Raw genomic sequence first — 24957 nt, 5'->3', positions numbered from 1 at the left:
ATGTAGAAATCTATTGACAAACAATGTCATCCCTAGAGCCAAGCTGCTAATGTGGCTCATAAATATTGTATGTTGTTTGCTCCATCTAGCACGTTCATACTAAAGTGAGTATATTCCAGTCTATTTGTGCTCCTGGTACTTTTGCCCAATTAGCGTAAGTGGGTAATCACATTTGTACACTCAAAATCTGTGGAAGAATAGACAGTGTTTAGTGAGTGATCTTACATGTCAACAGAAAGGAATCGTTTGTCCCTTTGCCTGACTTTGTAATGTGCATATATGTCAATAAAAGAAGTATGTGAGCAAGTACAGCTACAAGAAAACCTAAATACTAAACTGTACCCAAAGTGAAATCCAGAGGTCATAAGAGTTCCAAATTATAAAAGAACCCTCTTTAAATCTCTGTCCTGTAGACCTTTTCACAGCAGACATCTTGACATACTGTAGTACCGTGTTACAGATAACATTAACAATGGCCCTGTTCAGTTTCAGTGCCCCATTAGGACATGACTGTGTCACGGTGAGCTATTATGCACAATACCAGAATCCTTTAACTGAGCCAACTGGATTGATTGAAAACATCATTCACTCTTATTTACACCTGTGCCTCCACTGCGATATGTCAAAATGTCTGCTGTGAGAAAGGGACTATTGAAAAAGTCTATCTCATTGCTCATTCTAACATGTTTTGCAATCAATGCAAATTACGATTACAAGACTAATGGGGGCTCGACTCTGTTTGATTAATGGTGGTATTGCAACAGTTGTGACGCTTTCAATACATCACCTTAAAAACCCTGCATACAATAGTTTACATGAAGGAAGGATATTAAACAGGGGATGTGGTATTTATTGTTCAAAAAGGTAAAAATATTAAATTATATAGATTTAATTTCATTGGCTTATTGCACCACACATTAAACCTGTTTAATGATTTTTAGCGAGTGATACATACTTGTTTGGACAATTGTAATGCCGTCTATGTTGACATTAATCAGATTTGCCTTGCACGCTTACTGCTTACCCAAACACAGCTGCTCACCTTTCAAACAAGAAACCAGTCACCAGCAGAGCACCTTCACAGACATATAACAGGAAACAGTAAATTCAAACACACATTCTACCTGCTCTCCAGTGGCTTCCTTTTCATTTTAGAAATCATTATTTCAAGTTTTTATCATTTTGAGCTATACCTGTTGCTTTTTTTTACTGCACTGGTGCCCATAGCAAGTCACCTGCCTAGTGTAGCACAATCAAGCAAATGTGAGACAGAGGTTCCTTGAATTGATCAATGGGTGGCATCCCATTCCTTTCATCATCAGTGTCACAATTTGTTCTCTTGTGTTTATGCTTGCAATGCGACCATCTTTGACTCCAATTGACTCAGCATCACATGCATGCATTGCACTTTGCCTTTGGTATGCTCTCTATTGGCACCACCGTCTATTCTGTTTGTTTTGCAATGTTGTGACACTTTCCTTGTTTAGCTTTTCAGTAATCTTTCACAATGCTACATTTTCACATGATAGAAAAGGACTCTTGACAAGCGACCCGAACAGACAGACAACTAGACTGGCACGTTCCTGATTAATTGACCTCTGCATTTAACCCATCCTTTTTTACATACTGTAGCAGTAGTGAACACACACAAGCCAATGAGAACAATGGGGACTATGTGCCTTGTTTGGGGGCACCCCAGCCCTTGACCCATCACAAGATTTGAACTGGCAACCCTTAATTTACAAGTTTTACAAATGTAATTTCTTTTCAATAGAGTAAGGCCATGGAGAGATGTACAGTACCTAATCGTAATTTTTTTTAAATATCTATTTTTTAACTGTTTAAAATGAAATAATGTTTCACAATCCGTTTCTCAATTATTATTAAGAGGTTGAGGTTTTTTTTTCTGTATTTGGTCACAAACTTAAATCGTGCCTCGCAGCCATAGCAGCCATTAAATTTAACGCCGTAACTTCGAACCGTAAATTACATGTTAGAATGGACGTAAAGCTCGTCGCGTTAGTTGCATGTGATAGGATGCAGTGCTGTGGCGACTGAAAGGAAACCATCGCGAGCATTTTCAGCGCACACAAACATTTCCGTGCACGTCCTACTTGTAAACCTCTACAGCAGGGCGCTTGTGCGCGCTCCCGTGACTCTCGCCATAGAAAACAAAGCTGAACGTTTTCCATAACAGCCAGGGGTGCAAACCCGAGGAATAACCGAATTTATTCTGGACGCATCAGGCTGAATATGGATTTACAGCGGGTGTAGCATAGTTAGAGACCGAGCCTTGTCGGCGGGGGTGACGGCAGGACAACAGCGAAACTGACGAGAATAACACCAGTGTGTCTTTTTTTTTTCTCGGGGTGCTTTGTCTTGTCCACCTAACGATAGCAAACCATCATTCCGTTTCAGTTGCAGCTACATATTCAGCTAGTGATCACTAGCTGCCGCCGGGATGTATCATCATGTTGGCACCTAAAAGTGACTGCTAGGTCGTCGGATTGTGAAGGATAAGCAGAAAATCCATCACCGACGTCCCAACGGGTTGTCACCGGGACCTAAATCTGTGTTAGCCTCAGTCGCAGAACCCACTGTTTTCGGCGATATGGCGGAGCAGGGCTACACAGCTTGGTGAGTGCGCACAGACACAGCTCTACCCACTAGCATCTAGCTATTGCTAGCTTAGCTTCAATGGCTACAAAGTCTTATTGATATGGGTCACTTAAACAATGAATTATATTTCTGACAATTCACACAGACATAAGGCTCATTGACCTTATGTATTAAGACACCTTTATTACAGCCCAGTGAGCCATGCCTCTCCCATTTAAGTGTTTTTACCTGCAGGTCTGATTTTGCTAACGGCTAACTTGAGCTCCATGATAAGCTAGCAGCCCCACCAGCTGATGCTAATGCTACCGACAGCGCTCAATTCCAATGGTGCTACTGCGAACGACTACTAGCAACCGAGCTAATATCTCGGCAAAGCTAACTGGGCTAGCCCGTTGGTGAATGACTCCATCGCACTTATCACCAGTGTTTGCTTTTATGAGAAACTTCATTTTGTACAATTAACACCGCGTTGCTAGACGACGGGGGGTAGATTAGTGGGTGTTTGCTGCGTCAGCGAATTAGTGTTAGCCAATTAGACCTGTTAGCATTCGCCGTCGACTCGCTGCACACAATAACAAAGGTTCTGCCGTAGAAGTGAGCTAGCTCACTGGCATCGCAGTTGTGTCCCAAAATACCAGTTTCAGTGAGCTTGGCATTGTGACTCACGACCAGTTGGTTCGCATCATCCTTGAAGAGCTTTGCACGAAACCATTAAGGCCTGGGTCTAGGTTATAATTGGATTTTAGTGTTAGGTTAAGAAACGATAGAAGAGGCGCTGTGATCAGTATTCAGTTTTCCTCATGAATGAAAATGACCTGACTTATGTCGAGGCCTTGCTAATTACTGAAGGCTGAATTAAGTCTGTTCGGTTCTGGAAACCTGGTTGAGTGTTTCTAATGATTAGAAATCATCCACTTGTGTTTGAATAGTACAAACCAATGTACTCAAAACCTACACAGGAATTATTGAATATAACTGGGTCACACAAACGTAGCATTTAGTTCAAATATCTGTCAATCTCATTTTATGTGAACCTCTATCTAATTTTTTTTTTTATGTTAATACATGTCTCAATATCACAGGACTCCCTGCTTTCACAGGACTCCCTGCTTACACAGGGAGAAGCCTAACCAACATTTATGCATTACATTGAAGTCATGTTATACATTAATTAACTATACATTTTTCACCTCACTCATCTTGTGTTTTGAGTTCAGTTTCCCTTTCCCTTTCCCATTTATCAGTATTCAAAAAAAGCACATGGACCAACCTACTATTTATCTGATGTCTTGGGGTCTTCACTTCACGAGTTTGCATCAAATGCCTCTTTACTGTAATGGATGGTGTCCACCATTTTCTAATAATATACTAATACTATATTAATGCTTGGTATTAATTTGGCTGTGCCACTTGTATCACATATTGTATATCATAGATGAAGGTAAGCACTGCCACAAAATACCTAATAATAAAAAAAACTGAACCTAGATTTCAAGTATTTGTTACTTGTGTTGTTTGCTTAAGAAGGAAGGAACTTTGTCTTCCAATTAGGCCTGCAAATCTGTTAGGCTAGGCTTAATGTATAATGTGGCATCCTTTGCATGAACTGCATACACTCAATAACCACTTTATTAGGCACACAGGACACCTAATATAGTGCCAGGAGCAACCCTTGGTGGTTCAACATGTTTTGTGTTCACATTTGGTCTTCTGCATACCTGGTTATTTGAGTTAAAGTTGCCTTTCTATCATTTCTTCATCAACAATGCCTTTTCATCCAGAAAACTGATTTAGCGAATATTTTCTATTTTGCAGACCATTCTCACTATTCTATCATTGACCATTAAATTGTAGAGCTGGTTGTCCAAGAAAATCCTAATAAATCACAAGTTTATGAAATGCTCAGATCAGCAGTCTGGCACTAACAACCACACTATGTTCACAGCCACTTAAATCATGTTTTTCCCCCCATTATGATGCTTGTTGTGAACTTCAACAGTTGGTCATGGCTGAGTTGTTCCCATGTGATTGACTGCTAAAATATTTGCTAACAGGCAGTTGAACAGGTGTGCCTTATAAGTGGCTGGTGTGTGTATCTAGTGGTGGTGATAAGACCGGTATATGAAAAACAGAATGTGGCACAGCAAAACACTGTTCGAGCAGGGTTGATAAAATGACAAGTAATTCAAAATGACTGACCTTTTCTTTTAATGACTTAAGTCAAATGGATATACCATTTTTATTATAATTGTGGTTTTCCTTTAAAATCACCTGACCTCTCCATGAGACATAAATTCTGCCCAAATGGGTCTTATTCTTAGTATAGACCTGTTTCTGTCAATGTGCAAACTCAGCAGAAATATTTTTAGGATAGTGAATGTCTTATGTGCCAGAAAAAGCCTAAATGCCATCAAGGGCCTTCAGAGATAATTAATGAGTAAATGCAGCATTGTAATTGATGTGAAATTGAAGAAGTTATGCCCACACTGGCAACATATTTGCTTTATAACCATTCCTTTAAAAATACTGCACAGGTTTTTAAACTGTACCTCAACATACAGTCCTGTGCAGTTTTATATTGTCTCACGTGAGTAATTGTTTCTTTTAATGTACATGTTCTTTAATTCATGTCAGGTTAGACATTAGTGGGCTTTAAAATTAAGTTCCAACTGTAAAACTGCATTTTACATGCTTGTAACTGCTGTCAAGAAATGTTGATCATGTTGTACTGACTTGTTAACTGTGCTGTTATCATTAAGCTTCGTTATGAAAAGTATAACTTCATTGTTAATGAATGTGGTTTTGACTCCATATCAAGTCAAGCATTATTTTTAATGTTTTGTTTTGTTACTCTGTCCTCATGTCCGTCACTGTTGGATAATAAAATGAGCAGCAAAATCAGACTACATAAAATCTTGAGGCTTTTACAGAAACCCACGTTATTACCTTGTAGATATGAATACAAACCCCCACACAGTTGTGAATAGCGCCACAACTTGGAGTGTAATGGTAACATCCAAGCTGAAATTACCTGTTCCAAATGCATGCTCTCTTAGACCATTTGAAGTAGTACAATTAGGATCCAGCTTATGGTTCCCATAAGGTTTCCTAACCAGTGCCTATGCACATGTAGGACTTGTACAAACCAAGTGACTTTGTGAAAGTCGAGGTTCCAAGCGCCGTCACTGGAAGAGTCATGAGTGTGATGTCAGACACAGGAATCAAACCGAACACTGCCGAACAATAGATCAGTTAAAAAAGACTTAAAAATCCCGAAAACATGGGTTAATCTCCAATAATTAGCAAGGACATTTCCAAAATCTTCAATCTTCCAAAATGTTTAACAGAGGAGGCGGGTGTATTTAGCGACAGCACTGCCGATAGCCGGTGATCGTGAGCCGAATCATATCCTGTTCTACCGTATTTTAGGTCAGTGACTTTCAGACGGGGCTAAATTGTTGGTGTGGTGGTTAGCACTCTTGCCTTTGCAGCAAGAAGACCCGGGTTTGTGACCGGGTCGGAACAAGGGCCTTTCTGCACGGAGTTTCTCAGGGTTCTCTGGCTTGCTCCCACAGTCCAAAAACATGCAATATGGGGATTAGGTGAATTGGACACCCTAAATTTGAACATGGGTATAAGTGTGAGAGTGAATGGTTGTTTGTCTCTATGTGGCCCTGTGATGGACTGGTGAACTGTCCAGGTTGAACCCCGCCTGTCGCTCTATGTCAGCTGAGATTGGCACAGCACCCCCCGCGACCCTCATCGAGGATAAAGCGGTAGAAAATGGGTGGATGGATGGACTGTCAGACATAGTTTGCTGTGCTCCGGTCATGTAGGAAGTACTGAAAAAATCTTTTCAATTAACTTATTCTCATGATTCAGCACACCGTGTAGACATGCTATGATGAACCCCCCCACATTGAGGAGGTACTATAGTATTGGAAAACAATGTGACTGATATTAAACTGAGTAAGGTAGAGTTGTATAATGGAAAAGTGCCACAAGTAACGGCAACTCTCAAAGTTGGCTCATAAAGATCCGTGTGAGTCAGGGACATCTGTGAGCTCTGAGCGCATGTTCTCATCCACGGGTAATGCTTTAAATGAAAAAATGAGAGAGACTTATGTTTCTGCAAACAATAATGGAAATGAAGTTGGGGCGGTTTGCCTTTACTATGTTTTAACATATGACCTAATGTATGGGGGGGTGTTCTTATTTATTTGATTATAAATTTCGCCCAAGCTTGATTTTTTTTATTTTTTTTATTTTATTATTAAGTGACATCCATAGTTGTGATTTACCTTGGCCATTTAAAGAACAGTTGTATTTAAACTCTATTTTAAGAAGAGGGGATATGGTTGTCAGCAGAGAATAGCTCACCACACGTTTGTGCTGCACTGAGGGAACTTCAAACTGCATTAGAGAGGGACAGTTGGACGGGGAACTTTGTGCTGTGATTAGGAGCATTGAACTGGAATGGAGGATGAGAAGAGGATTAGACCAAGGAGATGAGAGGATGAGAAATGTGACTGAGAACCTTGAACTGTGGGGGGCAGCATTACACCTTTCAGTGAACAGCCTGCTGGAAATTATAGGAAGAAGAAGAAGATGCCATAGCAACGCTTGGCTATCACAGCAACAGTTAGTGTTCTGGTCAGATGTGTCACTGTTCCATGTATGTGATGCTGAGTGAGTTGAAGCTCGGGATGTTGAAAGCGAGCAACACTGAGGGCGATTTTCTGCAGCAATTCGGTTTACGCGTTTATAAAGTCCTTTGATGTGAAATGTGTAATGTCACCTGTTAATTAATTACCAACTGGCTGTAAAATATTTCTATCTCTAAATTAGCTGCATTCATGATGGAGAAAACACACAGGGCCACCACTGGTATAGATAATGTCCTTACTTCTGTTAGAGATGGATAGACAGACACACAGACAGAAAGACTTTATTGAAGTGGAATCCCAACACGTTTTGAGATTCCACTTAAATATACTGTAACTCCTGTGATAAAAGTATGTATACACTTGGTTATGTTGCAGTACGTGGCAGCATTTGCAGGTTCTGATGTGCACAATTGGCTTTAATGCTGCTATATTTATCAATACAGGGCCGTGTTGACTGTTGGCTGTCCTCGTTGGTGCTATCTTGTGAAATAATTCAATCACTTCATTTTGAGATTAAAGATACACAGTAACTAAAGCATAACCCATTACATTTTTCGACACCAGTGTAGAATATTGTCACTCGTTCTATGTAGCGTTTATTCATGACATTTATTCTAGCTGTTTGTTGAAAAAGTATGTAAGCATTTGCTTTCGTTTCGCATCTCAGCTGAGTTCATTGCTGGACAGGCAAATGGTTCAGTCTTCAGGAAATGTTGTGCAAATGTGATTATGTCCAGATAAGGTTTACAATGAGAGTGGTTGAACGTTTGTCTTCGCGCGAGAGAGAACGGTATTTGCAGGAAAGTCATGTGAACAATCAAGGATTATCATGATGTCATGTGTTATTACTTTGAGTTAACTACTGCTGTGGGCAACATCTTCTCATCAAACGTACACCTAACACAGTTTCTTAATTATGCAGAAACGTTTATGCACATGAATGTTGTTAATTGATCTAGTTAGCCCAAAATAAGTCTCAAACAGGGATGACAAACAAGGACATGACTATCAGGAGAACACAAGTCTGATTTTAAGTGTGACCTTCAGCCTCTTTTGTCCCACTTTGTGAAATGGACAGCTGTAGCTTCACAGCAGAGTGACAACACTAAAATAAAACTGTAGTGTAATAACTACTATTATAATCAATTGCTGCAAACTTTTACAACCACATAGATACAGACCGCATGAATAAGCTTTAATGAGGAGTTGTAACCCAAAGTACAGTATTTTTATTTCACATGGGTGCGTCACTTGTCAAAATTTGTTTGTTGTTGGTCTAACACTCTTTGGTTTTGATTTAAAAAAAAAAAAAAAAAAAAAGGCATCATATAATTGAACCACTTGCCACATTGTCTGCCATGTTGAGTTTCCTTTGCATAAACTGCAGCCACCACATCAAACTGATAGTTAAACATTGTGTTTATGGGCCACATTTCTCATTCTTAGCGTAGGCTACATCTGGATGGTAATACAGAGGTTGAAAACATTTCTTTTAGGCAGTATATAACCACAAGAGGCTGTTGTTAGCAATTTTGTGGTATTTTCACTCAACTGATTACTTATGCAGTTGATTGTTCCCTAAAATAACCACTAATTAATTTTTAGTCATTTGTGTAATACATTTATTCAGTAGTCAGCACTAACTCATAGTTCTCTAGGTTGTATGGAGAGTAAGTCTTAGGCGTTGTTGTCCATGTGTGGAGGAAAGTTTTGATCCTTTAAACAAATGCTGAGCATGTGACCACAGTTCAGTGTCCTTGCTATGTCTTGTTTAGGCTCGAGGTGTATTTTGGTTCTTACAAGTCTGCCTTAGGTTATGTTGATTTATGCTAAAAATATTTACCATTAACGTCAACCATTTTCCTTTTTTGCTATCCCATAATTAATGTAATAGACAGGAAGCTGTTTCGACAGCCGTGGTTCTGGTTCATAACAATTTAAGTTTTCCTTTGGCCTTTAAATTAATGAATTCATGAGAAAGCCCTTCCTCAGGAAACATGGTTATTAAGATCTAATCCCAAAATCCTCTTGTTCAGACAGCAATACAATCTAATTCAGGGTTGCCCTTTCTAGGCACAGACTAATCAACTAATCATTCCCACAACTCACTAAGAGAGTAATGTTTTGATTGAATGATTTCTCTGCATTTAGTATCAGACACAATAACCAGTTAGGTCTATTTCTAGGGTGCCTATGTATTGTTTACAATGAATCCTCTTAGACTTGAATATTCTCAGTTTAGAGCACACATTGACAGATTTGTACACGATAGATCACTGAAGCACCCGTTGCCTTTGTCCAGATCAGAAACGACACTAATTATTCTTTTAAGCCTGAAGGACTAAGTGGTTTTAATTTGGAAAAACAGCAGATTGTCAAATCATTAACTTTAGGGCTAAGGATGTCACTTGTGTTGATGTGCTATTAATAAGATGATTAACCGAACCAAATGATAAAAACTGTATGTCAGTTTTGGTTGGTATTATTAGCAGCTACTATATACCTGTATTTTCCCCTAAAGTATATTTTTAAGAGGTTATGCTGCAGATCATTTTTGGCATAAATCATGTAACTGACAAATCCATTCCAGGATCTCTCATTGACCGTATTTTCGGATGAAACAAAAATTAGACGCCCATGTTTATTTTCACAATCTATTAATCTGATGATTATTTTCTTGATTAATCAAGTACAATAAAATGTTGATCATAAAATGTCGAAATGTCCACCAACAATTTTTTTTTTTTTACATGGAGCAAAGAAACCGCAACATATTCACATTTAAGAAGCTGTAAAGCTGAAAGTTTGTTTTAATTATTAAAAACAAACACTTGAACCGAGTTATTGATTGTCAAAATAGTTGACGAGTTATTGAATAATCATTGCAGCATTAATTAAAAGATGACGTATGTGCAGTCAAGTTTTGATCATCAGCCATGGGAAGACGGAAATGTAGTTCTGCAAGAACTTTTACCTCCTCCCAAATAACTGCCACTGTAGAGTCTTTTTATTTGACTGTTGAAAATGAACCATCCAGTATTAGAGAAGTGTCTGGGCTATTAAACGCCAGTAAAACTTTCATGGCAGCATTAGCAGCCACAGGTAAAACCAGAGCTAATTATGATTAAGTGTTGTTAGTGCTCTGAGTTGGTGTCCCAAGTGACACTTTATATAGTTGTGTAATGAAACCCAGGTTATATTGCCTACTTTTATCAATTCATTATTTAATGACATTCATTCTTTTAACCGTCCACACCAAGCAATGGCGCAAATTAATTAATAATGTCGTCCTCCCACTCCGTAATATTACACAGAGGTGGAATTGACCTGTTGTTCCCACGAACATTGTTAAGAAACAAAACTCGCTCCATTCACTGATACGGGAAGGAAACAAATACTGGAAGTCGGACCCCTGGTTACTTCTACAAACATGCACCAAGAGCAATGAGTGTACTTATTTTCACGGAGGCAATAAGGGCACAGTTTATTACAAATTACTGTGTTTTTTGAAAATTCCTTCGCATTTTGACATCCATACTGGTATGAGAATATGGAGGAGAAATAAATGTTTCTCGATATTATTTTCTCAGCTTTTACCCTGTGAAGTTGTCATTGTGGTTTGGTGACCTGGCCTTTAGTGGTCAAGTCATGCATGCAACTGGCTTGACGGAGAACGGTATTGGAATTGTGTTATTGAAAACCAAGTCTGTTGGTGAACAAGGACGTCTTATGGTACTTTGGGCTGCCATCCAGCTCTCAACAGTCCGGGATTGTATTTTGTTTTTAAATGTTCCATTCATCTATCTCACCCATGTTCTACAGGCTTCTGTGCACAGAATTCAGACCAAGCAGTTCGATACTAGAATATGAATTAGGTTTGTCACAGATAAAACCAGCTGTCTGTCTGGTTGCTGTGTTGACACTGAGCGAGTGACATCATCTGTGTCGGTGTTCAGAACAGCTTCACTTTCTTAATCTTTTTAACGCCAAATTAAGTAATGTTAGAGAAGGACTAACTGTTGCCTAAAATGAAAAATAAATAAAACCACCGGATGTTCTTTAATCTTTCTGTCTCCTGTGGGTTGAGATGAAATCAAATTAACCATAGACTGTATAAAATTAACACGGCAAAAAGTCGACTTATCAGAATTTGAGTCGAACCAGAACGTATCGATTCATGAATCAACAGCCCTAGCAGTATCATAACCACAGAGTATTATCACAGGAGTCCCCTCCATACTATGCCAGTATTTATTGTGTTTATCCTTGTGTACATGCTTTGGATCTAGGGTTGTTCATGTGGTTATTGTAATTTACCTTGTGTAAATACTTTGCAGCTGAACTAAATATTTAGACCTCTTCTCATCAATGCAATTCACAGAAGAGATTGCATTGGACTTGAGATTACAAAGTGACACAAAGCCTGCATAATACAGTATGTTGCAGGGGAACCCATTTATATTCTCTGTATGTCACTGAGTAAGGATTGTGATGCTGGCTATGGCTAGAATAGGAGAAATTTTTGCTTTTGAAAAGATGACCCAGAGCTCTTTATATTTCAATGAAAACCCAAAAAGCCAAAGTGAAATAGCAGTAAAAATCCAAGAAACCTTCAACATTGTTTTTCATGAAACATATGTGCTGTAAAGTGTTACCCAGTAAGTGATAGTGCTAGTCAATATGTGATTATTGTTGCTTTTAGCTAATGTGGTTTCCTGTGAAGAGCATCTGTCATCGCACTGCTATCCTTTCGTCTACTGTTCTCTAAATAAACACTGAGCAGTGAACTCAGTAATTCAACATTTAATGAATAAATTATGCATATACTATACTTGTATACATCGCCTCGGCTATACTGAGTCAGTATGCATATCTGATTAAACAGATGTGGTTTGTTTTTTTATTATTAGAAAATAAACTGTGGTCTAGAATAACCTATTGTGAGAGTTTATTGTACTTTAACAATATGAGTCCCAGGGTTAATATATTTATAGATATTTAGAGACTTCATACTTAACCAATACAATGATGAGCCACAAAAGGAAAATCACCAACTGGTTTCATGTTTATGGTGGAATGATTTTATTATTTCAATACTGAAGCCCCCAAGATATGAAATGTAACAGTAGAAGTAGAAGTCACATTGTCCTTCAGAATTTCACTTCAACCTGGACAGTAACCTTCACAGATGAGTCACAACATTAATTTAAGTTACTGATTTTAATGTTGGGGTGATCTGTTTATATTAGTGTAATTCATCATCATGATTCAAAATCATTGTTGTTTTTCTTAGTGATAGACTTATAATACTGAGTACCTGAGAAACATCTGCTGTGAAAAAGTTTTATTATGCCAGTTTTATTCAACACATATTTGAGCATTACATAAACACGTTGTTAACCTCATTGATGGTTCGCTAATATATAAGACCAACGTTCAGTCCGATCCAAATGCCAATAATCACGGAATTTGACAGGCATAAAAACAACAGATGGTGGTGCCCTGAGACTTTTGCACAGTACTGTATTTCAGACAGAAAGATAAATAGCTGAACAATGATAATATTTATTCTACTGCAAGAATGAGAACCATACAGAAATTGTTCCTAATTTTAATTTGCATTTGCTCATTCTTTAACATTGTTTACTCATCTCATTTGTTTAAACTGTGTGTTCAGATAATGATGAGGATGATGATGATAATGGTTGAGGTAGTTTTTGCATGTATAACCCAGAGCCAAAGATTTGGACAGCAGATCAGGGTCAGGGTGAGGGTCAAATCTGAAGTCAGCATTTCACAATGCTGGCCTTGTCTGACCCAAAAAGAAGGCCTGCATTATGGGGGAGTATTGCAAGTCTATGCTGCGTAAAGGCCTCAAATCACTGATGTGGGAACAATTTGGTGCTTTGATTGACACAGCGCCAGCATGCAAACAATTCTGATTAGTCAAGGTGTGTCTGAATGAGCATCTTCATGTTTCTTCATCGAGGCAGTAGAACTTGTATTTTCGCAGCTCCTTTTCCATGTATGATCGATTCTGGCCTCTATGTTTCAGGTATATATCTGGAGGCGTGTGAATGTATCTTGCTGGTGTTTGTGTGGGTGCTTTTATATGAAGCACTTTGTGTTATATTTTATCTGTTTGAAAAGTGCTTCATAAGTATTGATTGATTGATTTCCTAGACAACTTGTATCAAAGTGAAAAGAATGGATACTCATTTAACAGCAGCTCACCCTGAGCAGAAGACATGCAATACACTGTCCTTCATCAGGTCCTCTTTATTTTGTCAAGTCTGTCCCATAAAGGACAGCAAAACAAATAAATCCTGACTTGGTGCTTCTTGTGTGAAAAATATTTTGGTACAACTGCAGCCTGCAGATCTTGAATTCTTTGTCATAAAGCAGAGTTGCAGTGGGATGTGGAGTTGTTAATCTGTGTTTCAATTGCCAGGCTTGTGTGAAAACAAAATGCTTCTGAGACCAAATCTTAACTAAAATCATGCTGCAGATACCAAAGAGCCCATTTGGGTGTGATGGTATATTTATTTCAAAGATGAATTAAAATGGAAATCCATAGTTATTATATTACATTAAATGACATTATTATGTATTATGTAATTTAGCAAGTACCTCAACAATTAGATGAGAGATGGCACTTAGAGTGCAAGCCTCTGCCAAGGCTTCCAAGTTTCCGCATGGGAATCACCACCAAATTATATTTATTCTTTCTTTGGGCCACAACAAACATTGCCAGAAAATTTGTGTGGCTTGCAACCAGACATAAGTGAGGGCAATCAATGGCTTAATTGGCATAAGGTAACAAACCAATAGAAATGTGTTCAGTGCTTTTCAAAACTTATACACAGAGTCATGTGCAATCAAATTAAATCAATAGACTTGCTCAAAACAAACTTTAAACTGAGCTGTGAGCTGCTGAGACCCCCTTCTTTTGGTGACAATTTCCTCTGTACATAGGACTGTATGGATTCCATTTGCCTTCTTGATTTTAACAGTCAATAACTTGTTCACCCCCTTCTTTAAAATTCAACTAAATGTGCAATTCTTATTTTGCTATCAGATTGTTTCATTCTTTTTTCCCTGATGATTCTGTGTGATTGTCATAGATTTAACGTTATGCAGTATGGGCCAAAAATGATATCCCAATATCTTTTCAGGATTTTGACGATCATGATAATTAGTCAATATCCTTTAAAAAAATAGATTTGTCTTGTCTGCGTCATAACTCATTAGTTGTCAGTATATTGGATTATATCAATGGAATTTCTTTAAACTAAAGCATTTTAGTAAAAATTTAAAGACTGTGAAGTAAACATTCAGATGCCCAACTGATACACTGAAACAACAACTAAGATACATTTTGCAGCATACAAACAGCAAATGGTCAAGTAATTCAAAAACTTTGTTGCGTGGGCTGGTGTTGCATGTTTTCTCCCGCTAACCTGTGTGGCAGGGAGGATGCCAGCGAGAGGTCATGTGACCACATAGGCCCACTAGTAGTCATGTGACCCTGAATCCTGTTCACTGCTGCCGTTTTTGCATAGTAATTTAAATACTCAAAAATGTCAATTTGCACAACTTTAAAACAACAATCATGATATTATCTTAGAGCAGTGTTTCTCAAACTTTTTAAACCAAGCACCACCTGAGAAAATATTGAGTTCTCGAAGTAACACCGTTATCACCAACGTTAAAAGACAGTGATGTAAATAGGCCGAGCAAAGTCCGCTATAGACTTTTTTTTACAGGAGGCAGATTTATTCCCAATAAGATAATTTGCTCTCTCTTCATCCTCCTCTTTTCTCACACACACACATATGTATGTGTATGTAATGCATGTCTATATATATATCTATATGTCTATGTGTGTGTGTGTGTGTATGTATATATATATATATATATATATATATATATATATATATATATATATATATACATACATACATACATACATACATACATACATACATACACTGGTACAGTGAAATTAGATTAAGATGGCACGAGAGATAAGGTGACTCTTATTGCTGTTGTTGTTATTATTATGTTTTTATTTGTTTGATTTTTCTATGCACTACTGTCAAGATTCCTCCACATGTATCACAGTTTGAGAACCATGGTCTTAGATGATATAGTTTGCCCACCTCTAAACAGTAAAATAATGCTCTGGGTGAGCTTTCTGTGTAATCGCCAGCTATTAGTGCCACGATACAACACGTAATCAATATATTTGCATGTTGTATTATGGCGTATTTCCACCGCCTCACCACGGTTAGTTTGCATCTCCACTACAATAAAAAGTATCTACTCAATGTAGGTGGAGTCATCGCTGCACGACTGTGTAAAACTGCGGTGACTTCGTTTTATGTGCGACATACACACGCACAAACAAGTGACTAGTGACTTTACACCAGACTCCTGGTAATTGTTGGAGATTAACCCACATTTTCAGGATCGTTAAGTAGTTTTAATTTATCTACAGTTTGGCACTGTTAGACTTGATTTCTGTCCACACGTCGCTGGAGTACAGACTACTGCGGCAGGGTCTGTGATACCGCTTGTGATCGACGGTGCTGCATACACCCTACATACACAAGACTCCTGTTAAATATAGAGATTTCCCTGGTAGTTGTTGGAGATTAACCCACGTTTTTAGGATTGTTAAGTAGTTTTAACTGATCTACTGTTAAGCGCTGTTCGGCTTGATTTGTGTGTGGTACATCCCTTCCTGTGCCGGCAGTCTGACCAGTCATCGCATAGTACCTACTCAGCATGCTTTTGGAACATCGCCGGAGCAAGTACTAAAAATAGTATCTGGTACCAGGTACTATGCTAGTGGAAACGCTACTTAAACGCTACTTAAACCGGTGGAAATGTGCCATTAGATGTACTATTTGTTTGTCACTAGAAACAGGAATACTGTACCTGCAGTTGCACTGACCTATTTAAATTGAAAAACGCACTGGTCAGATCTACAGCTCCATTCGTTTACCCCTGATGTGTCACACATACTGAAATGTCATCATTTCAATTCCTGCTCTACATCTACATTTGTTGTCACAGTATTTTTGGTGGTTTGGTAGGAGGGTAAAGTGATATGTGTGGTGAGAATACTATTGCCACAACCAGTTGGAGGTTGTCAGAGAAGAGAATCAGAAATGATTGAATGATTGAGTAAAATTACAGCTGTACACAAATTTTCCCTATTTTCCACAACATGGTGGATTTAAAAAAAAACAACAAAAAAACTGGAAAACAAGCATGCAAGCATGATGTGTCCTGATGTCAGACTGATGGTTGCTGTGTTTATGTGAGGGTGCACTCTGTAGATGCAATGATTATAGAGTAGAATCCTGAAGAAAAAAACACACACTTTTATTCCACAAACAAAGGATTCATGCACATTTTGCCACATTTCTGAGGAAAGATTTGTCTGGCCAGTGTAGTATATTGTTGTTGTTGGAAGTTACAATTTCTTCTGTCATGTAAGTAAATGTAGATGGCTTTTGTTTTTAAAGTAGCCAAAGTTTTTAACTAAAATGATGTCTTGAAAAAACAAACAAACAAAAAAAAACCTTCAGGATTGTTCTAATAGATAATAGGATAACATGTTTTCTCTCAGAAGAAGATTCATCAACTGTTTTTAATTAACCCAGACTTAACGATGGGGTTATAAATTAAACTATTACTTAAAGTCGCCTAACTGGCTTTGAGTCGACTTGTAGTGTAAAAGTAGCAGAATCAAAGGAGCAAGCATTATAATAACACAGACATGAAGACCAGAGTGTTTACTGATGACATTTGTGTGTATTTAGTCTGATTAACTTTCCACTTGTTTGTGTGATGGTAGCGAAATATTGTGCTGTCGCAGCACAGATGTAAATTATTACTGTTGAGAGGTCTGTAAACAAAATCACCATTTTGTCTTCAGCGCTAAGCTCAAAATGTTTCTGTGTCTCTCTCTCTCATCTGCAGGGCTTACTCCCTAGTTGACTCCAGCCAGGTATCCACCTTCCTCATTTCCATCCTCCTCATCGTATATGGCAGCTTTAGGTGAGTATTAACGAATAAACAGTCACTTCACTTCAGCAGTGGACAGTCATTTACAAACTGTATCATGTTTCTGACATTAGCCAGATATGTCAGGTTGTCCCACATACCATTTATAGGGATTGATGGGTATAAAAAGTTAGTTTTCTTTTATTATTATGAATGTCTGTGACATAGTTATTTATCACATGACACAGTGAAATAAGTCTTCAATCATAATGTAAAACAAACAAACAAACATAATGCCATAGGGTGAAGATATGGACTTAGTTCACAGGAATAAATCAAGTAAGATTGCACATCGTTGAGTTAATGAATGGAAATAACATATTATCACGTCCATTCATAAAATATAACTTGTAGCTTGTAAATGACTGTATACCATTTTAACATTACATAACATGTGAAAAAATGTTGCCTCTTTGTATAGCCTGTAAATGATAGCTGTTAAGATTTTTGCTGCATTGCTAATGGTGTTTTGATTGGTCAAGTTTCAAAAAAGCTCATCCTACCCTCCGAATTTCCCTCCATCTGTTTTTAAGTGAATTGATGTGTTCAACCTTTAAAATACAAACGACAGAAAGAAGTGTTTTTGCTGTGCAACCACAACTTAATAGAGACAAACTTGTAATGGTAAACATGCAGCATGTGAATTAAACCTCAGTGGCACTGCTGTATTACTGAAGACATAAAAAAGGGGAATACATTAAAAAACTTTTATAAATAAGGAGACAATTACATCCCTCCCGTACTTTTTAAATCAGACATGTCACTTTATGAAACACGCCATATATTCTTCTATAGTTTAACAGAATTAGATGCAATTACTTTTCTGTTTTCTGTCAATATTTACCTTTTCTCTTAACATAAGGACAGGAATTATTGTTCAATACAGTTTCCCCTGAGAAAAAAAAGAACCCTTATTTTTCATTGACATACATATTTGTAGGCAGTAAGTCACCATGGTGTTGTACTGTTAAACTAGGCTGACACACAGCTCTCTAACTTCTAGGTTTTTTTTGATAACACAGTCTCTCCTTTCGTCTTCCATCCTCTCTGTCTTTCCCTCCTGACTGCAGGTCATTAAACATGGATTGTGAGAACCAGGAGAAGGATAAAGACGGTAACCCCACGACGGGGCCTTTTAATAACAGCAACACAAACAACAGTGAGTGTTACTTATATACCAAGGCCTGTAATGCACAGGCAATAGGTTTTCTTGGATTTACAAGTAATCACTTGTGATTGGGGAGTTGCTCTACTTGTTTCCACTATGTGCTTTAACTCTGTGTTTTTAAATCCTATTCACTTTGATGTTTAAATTGTTTTGCAGGTATTCAGACTATAGACTCTACACAGGCCCTGTTCCTGCCCATAGGAGCCTCTGTATCTCTGCTAGTCATGTTCTTCTTCTTTGACTCGGTACAGGTGGTCTTCACCATCTGCACTGCAGGTAACTACCGCTGGTGAACATTACACTACAACTATAGAATTAACCGTTAGCATTTTCTGTTTAGTAGTTACGCTCTGGGGAAGGTCTCTTCTCTGTGCTGATTATTGAAACTGTAAAGACCATTAACTGCCCCATTAAGCTGACAGAAAATAACTAGAACAAGCAGTCCAGGTGTACATGTGCGTCAGTCTCACTGCTGTGCTTTGCTCTTCTCCCCAGTTCTTGCAACAATTGCATTTGCATTCCTCTTGTTGCCAATGTGCCAGTATCTGACCAGACCCTGCTCCCCACAGAACAAGTAAGGAAATCACTGTGTGTCTTTAAATTGAGTAAGAATTGCACAAACGGCTCCGTGCTGTTATGTATGTCTTTTACAAATATTCAGGAAGCTCTTATTTCAGTCGATGACTGATTCCACAGTTACAACACAGGGATAAAATTGCTTTAAAATGGAAATTGGATACTTATGTCACCATTTGGGGGATCTTACTGTGTTACATCTGTCTCTTCACTTAACATGTACAAACCATTTTAATAACCTTTGTTCCCAGTTATTGGGATGAATGAGCTCTTACTGTCTCGAGCCATTGCAAAGCACATTGAATTACCAAGAACACAGCCCTCCTACTCTGTATCCCGCATGAAGACCAGCTCTCTGGTTACAGATACAGACCCCTGATCGAGTTTCAGTCGACCTTTGTCCATTTGGCAGACCCAGTAAACCGATTTTCAACTCATATTTTCTCCGGTGTTCACTGTAATATCACATTTACATGCCCTCAACGACTACACAGGCTATATTTTATGAATTCATTATTTATGCATCCAGTTGCTTATGAGTTAATATAGTCAAATGCTTGTTAACAGTAACATATACCAGCCCTATAAATGTTTGCTTGAATCCCCCTTTTCTTATAATAGTTGTGTACAAGGCTAATTTATATATAAATATATATATATATATATATATTTTTTTTTTTTTATTATTATTATTTATTGTAGGATCTCCTTCGGCTGTTGTGGGCGTTTCACCCTGGCCGAACTCCTGTCCTTTTCCCTCTCTGTGTTGTTGGTGCTCATCTGGGTGCTGACTGGACACTGGCTTCTAATGGATGGTATGTCGCTCTGTCGGGTTTCTCAAAAAGTCTGTTTCAATCTTGACGGGGGAAGTATTTGTGCAGTAGCTTGTGTACGTAAGGACATTAATGGAGTTTAAGTACTAACGTATCTGCACAGACTCAGGTGACTGTATAGGTGACATATAAATAATAACTTTCTTTTTAATCAGTACAGAAAATTGTATCTTTATTGACACTTAGTTTCTGTTGAAAAAATGAAGTGGAACATTATCATTTTAGTCTAATTAGGCCTTCATGCACAGTAATTAACGTATCTTGACCTAAATGTGTTCCCATGTTGCCATTTCCTGCAAAATTGTGTTATGACTGACTGTGTGTGTGTTTTTTTCTCACCCCTCAGCTTTAGCCATGGGCTTGTGTGTTGCCATGATAGCCTTCGTGCGGCTACCTAGTCTCAAGGTGTCTTGCCTGCTGCTGTCGGGTCTGCTTATTTATGATGTGTTCTGGGTAAGAAACCTGCACCACAGCAAATGTACATGCCAAAGCCATGAGAATGTGAAGCAAATACATGAAACCAGATCAACGTTTTTTTTAGCACACAAGTATTTGTTATGTGCTGCACTGAAATTTTTCTAAATTTACCCTCATTGTTCCCACATGTGAGCTAGCCTTCAACACTACTTTCCGACTGATCATTAATATTCGGTAGAATCACATTTTAAAATGGATCAGGACCAAATCTAGAGAAATTCCAGTTTCTCAAAAGGGATGGTTTTCTTGCTTCCCCACCATAAATTGTTCAATTTAAATCATTTGGTTTTGAAGTTGCAGCAGTCAGTGCATCAAAAGTAAGAGCTTAACATAGTAATGATGTTGTTGTGAGCATTTGTCATGGTGACGGGGCTAAGTTGCATTTTTACGTTTCCTCCAGGTGTTTTTCTCAGCCTACATCTTCAATAGTAATGTGATGGTCAAAGTTGCCACTCAACCTGCTGAAAATCCCATAGACGTTCTGTCCAGGAAGCTCCACTTGGGGCCAGGAATGGGCCGCGATGTCCCTCGTCTCTCACTACCAGGCAAACTGGTCTTTCCTAGGTAAGATATAACCAGACGGAGGAAAGTAGTTGTTTTATACCCATAAAAGCAGCATCTGTAGCTGTCGCTATTGATTAGTTTCTGCACTGAAACTCAGAAGTCTCTGTTTGGGATTATAAAATTCCATCTTAGCTATGGTATTGACAAGGCTCTGGAAATTGGGCTGCACTTTGGTCCATAGAAACCTTTCTTAACCCCTCTTGGTTCATTTAAAAAAAAAAAAAAAATTGGTATGGCTATTTAAAGCCCCCAGTGGATGCATGGGGCTGATTTTAGTGTTCTGTCTAACTTCATTTAGTCTCACTGTCCATTCAGATATCACTTTTGGTCATAACAGGGTACTAATAAAAGGAATAACTTTCATTTAGATCATCAACATCAACATCAGCATAGCATGTGGTGCTAATTATCACCCGGTAGCTATTAATAGAACTGAAACAAGTAAGTGACTTCCCCCCAGATATTAATAAAGTATTTTCTCATTCTGATAGTTGCAGATAACCTCTGGTCTTAAGACACAAATGCTCTGATTTGTGTTTCTCATGTGAGAATGAACTAAATATGTAAGGGTTTTTTTAGACAGTTGTTTGTACATTTGAAGATGTCTTTGTCTTCAGGAAAGTCAGTGACTTGTGACAAGCATTTTCCAGTTCTATGTGATTTGGCATCATATTTTGCCACTTATCAGTGAAAGATCTAGAATGAAACTGACTTTGCTTTGGCACCATCTTGAGGGCTAAACATTCTTTGACTGGTCACAAGTAAGCAGATAAGAACCCCCTAACAATTGCTCATTCAGAAAAGCAGTTCAAAATGTAATTGTGCAGCTACAGTGATTCTCGTTGTGAAACAGTAATAATGTACATGGGCGTACTTCCAGCATCAGAACCTCCTGTGAATCTCTACTCTCCATTCATGCAGTTCCACAGGAAGTCACTTCTCCATGCTGGGAATAGGAGACATTGTGATGCCGGGGCTGCTGTTATGTTTCGTGCTGCGGTATGACAACTATAAGAAGCAAGCAAACGGGGAAGTTCCAGGTCCTGGTAATATGCCCGGGCGTATGCAACGCGTCTCCTATTTCCACTGCACTCTCATCGGATACTTTGTGGGTAAGAAGTCAATAGATGTATGTATGGATGGATGGAAAAGGTCAGTGTAGTTTCAAGTGTGTGTGTTTCAGAGTGACGTCAATGTGTGACTGTCTGCAGGTCTGCTGACTGCCACTGTGGCCTCCAGGATTCATCGTGCTGCTCAGCCAGCTCTGCTTTACCTGGTACCCTTCACCCTGCTGCCTCTGCTCACTATGGCCTACCTGAAGGTACACTGAAGGGCAACACCAGTCTTGTATTTGCACTTTTTATCATGCCTTCCATAGTTTCATGTCATACACTTCCTGTTGAAGTTTCTTGTTCTTAGTTCCCATTTTTTAATGACGTTTCTGTTGAACCAATCATTTTAAAATGAAATTCAAAATACAGCAGTTAAAAACACAGATTTCTCTCTCAATCAAAACTATATAGTAGGTTGAAGATGTTGAGAGGCAGGCAGCATGGGATCATGGGAGTTGTTATCTTGTTGTCTCGATTGCCCTTGTGTGTTTGCACTTTTATTGGTGGAGCTTCTGCCAGAATGTGCCACAAATAACAATGAGTAGTTGTGATCCATTGGTGACAAATGCACACAATAAAAAAAAAAAACGAGACAACACACCGGCTTATTAGTAGTACCAAATATACCCTTCCTCATTCTGATGTTTCATTGGTGGTTTGTCCTGAAAGTAATAGCAGAGATGTTTATTATAAAGTGACCTAAATGAAATGGATTCAAAGAGTTTTGGAACTGTTTTGGTTATTCTAATGCAGAAATGTTGCATATTATACATGCTTTTCTTTTTGTTTCCTATTTATTGCTCAGGTAGAGACTGTAGACAGTGGTTTTCTGATGATGATGAACGGTGAGAAAGCCAGATTTAAACCCGTATTTGTGCTTTGCAGGGAGACTTGCGGCGCATGTGGTCCGAGCCGTTCCACACCAAGGCCAGCAGCTCCCGCTTCCTGGAGGTATGATGCACTCTGGGACAAACGACCAGCGTGGAGGGAGGACTGCGGTTCCTTTCCCTTCGTTCGCGGGAAGGAGAGAGCGAGTACACACTCATAGTGAGGCCATGTTGTCGCCACTTGTTCATGCTTTCCACCAATCTTCTGTGAACACCCTCAGAAGGGACACCAGTGTGTGGATCACAACAACTCAACACGACTCATCTTTTAGTCCCCACATCCTCCTCGTTTCATCTCCGCTTCCTCTTTTTCTGTTTATTTCCTCTATGTTATAGCACATCCTGTGCTAGTGTTGTTCCGTCTCAACCCAAACCCCCCCCCCCCCCCTAATTTTTTTCCCCCCTTATCCTCCTCCATAGTTGGTCTTGTTTGCCACTTTGGCCCACTCGGTTTGACAGGCCTCTTCTTTCTCTTCATCTTATAATCACCTCTGCATCTGTTTGTCATCAACTCAGATGAACTCGAGGGCCAGACCTCCTCCCTTTTTTGTGGACTTACGGTTGTGAGTCGTGGCTGGGGTTTATATATATTTTTTTAGCATTGTCGTGGTCATTATTATTATTATTATTATTATTGTTATTATTATTATTATGGAAAGATTTAAGTAAAACATTGGAAGACTCTAGAGTGTTGCGGTGGCACAGGACAGCACTCGGGAGCAGTGACAGTGAAGGGTCTTCCCCTCTCCATCTGTGTTCCCCCCCCCCCCCCGCTTCTCTTCATCTGTCGTCTTTGTCGTCCCTGAGCGATGGCTTCTCCCCAGTGCTACTGCCCCCCGACACTGCGGGGCCCCCACCCTCCTCCTTCCTCTCTGTTCATCTGCTGTCCCCCATTCTCCTCCCACCCAGATAACTATGTATTTTATTTAGTAAAGTTTTATTCTTGGCATATACAGAAATTACGCATTATAAATTGTCAAGCTGCCCCCAGTGTTTGAGGGGCTGCTTCTATTTGTATATACGTGTACACATGTATTTGCGGTATCTTGAGTTTGTACTTGTGATCGGGGAGCATGTCGTGTAGAGTGGGAAACTGACGCCAAGCCTTCAGCTCGGTCCTGGTCAATTTCTTTTTGAATGGACTGCGAGCGTCCGCCACTCGGAGCTGGGTTTTCTATCGTTTGTTGGCTCGTGTGATACATGGATATCTGCGTCAGTGGACGGTTGAAGTTAGTTAGTTTCCTGCTCTAGTGTTAAAGTGTGGAAGTGTGTGTGTGTGTGTGTGTGTGTGTGTGAGCGCGAGCGAATGTTTGTTTTACTTGGTTTTAATTTGAAATCAGAAACTTCGGTGGCAATAGTCAGGTTTCCGTGACGTGTCCGGCGGAAACAGTTTGTTTCGTATTGTAAAGATTTACTGAAAACATTTTCTCAACATGGGTCATTTTTATTGTTTTTAGTTTTGCAGACAGTTGATAATGTAAAGGTTTTTTTTTTTTTTTTAATAAAGGAATGTTGAATTGATTTTTTTTTTGTTAGTTCTCATTATGAAACCTCACCGTGCATCATGCTGGGTTTTATACTTAATTTACTCTTATGCACATCCTAAATTTACACACTTTACCCTCATGGAAACACTACACACATCACACACATGTCCACTTTCAGACGTCTGTAAAATGTTTTTTTTTTTATACATATATATTTTGACAAAATGAGAAGAAGCACATCTCACCTGAACTTTGTAAATGTTTCACCTCAGTCGATGAAGACCTGACTATTGTGAAAGCTTGGACTCGAAGCCTGGAGATGAGGGTTAGTGGAATATGAAAACATAATGTTTGGGTTTATACACAGTTTTTTTTTTTTCCTGGATGGTGTGTGTGAGAGAGAGAGAGAGGGGGGGGAGAGAAAGTGAGTATGTGTGTGTGTGTGTGTGTGATATAACATTTTTAAGTCTGTTTGGACCTAGAACAGAGA

The 24957-nt window shown here is 38.8% G+C and overlaps 1 protein-coding gene across 1 annotated transcript; it reads left to right on the top strand.

Annotated features, from left to right (window-relative positions):
• Positions 1–2078: 2078 nt before the first annotated feature.
• Positions 2079–24345, top strand: sppl3 (signal peptide peptidase 3). Its single transcript, XM_058617735.1, has 11 exons — positions 2079–2637; positions 17280–17357; positions 18434–18522; positions 18688–18807; positions 19027–19105; positions 19810–19922; positions 20287–20393; positions 20818–20981; positions 21903–22093; positions 22193–22302; positions 22979–24345. Exons 1-11 carry the CDS (start codon positions 2612–2614, stop codon positions 23048–23050), a joined length of 1149 nt encoding a protein of 382 aa, XP_058473718.1. The 5' UTR covers positions 2079–2611; the 3' UTR covers positions 23051–24345.
• Positions 24346–24957: the final 612 nt, after the last annotated feature.

Source organism: Solea solea, chromosome 19 (assembly GCF_958295425.1).
Source record: "Solea solea chromosome 19, fSolSol10.1, whole genome shotgun sequence".
Lineage (NCBI taxonomy): Eukaryota > Metazoa > Chordata > Actinopteri > Pleuronectiformes > Soleidae > Solea > Solea solea.
Note: the sequence above shows the minus strand (reverse complement) of the source record. Positions and strands in the feature narration are given on the sequence as shown.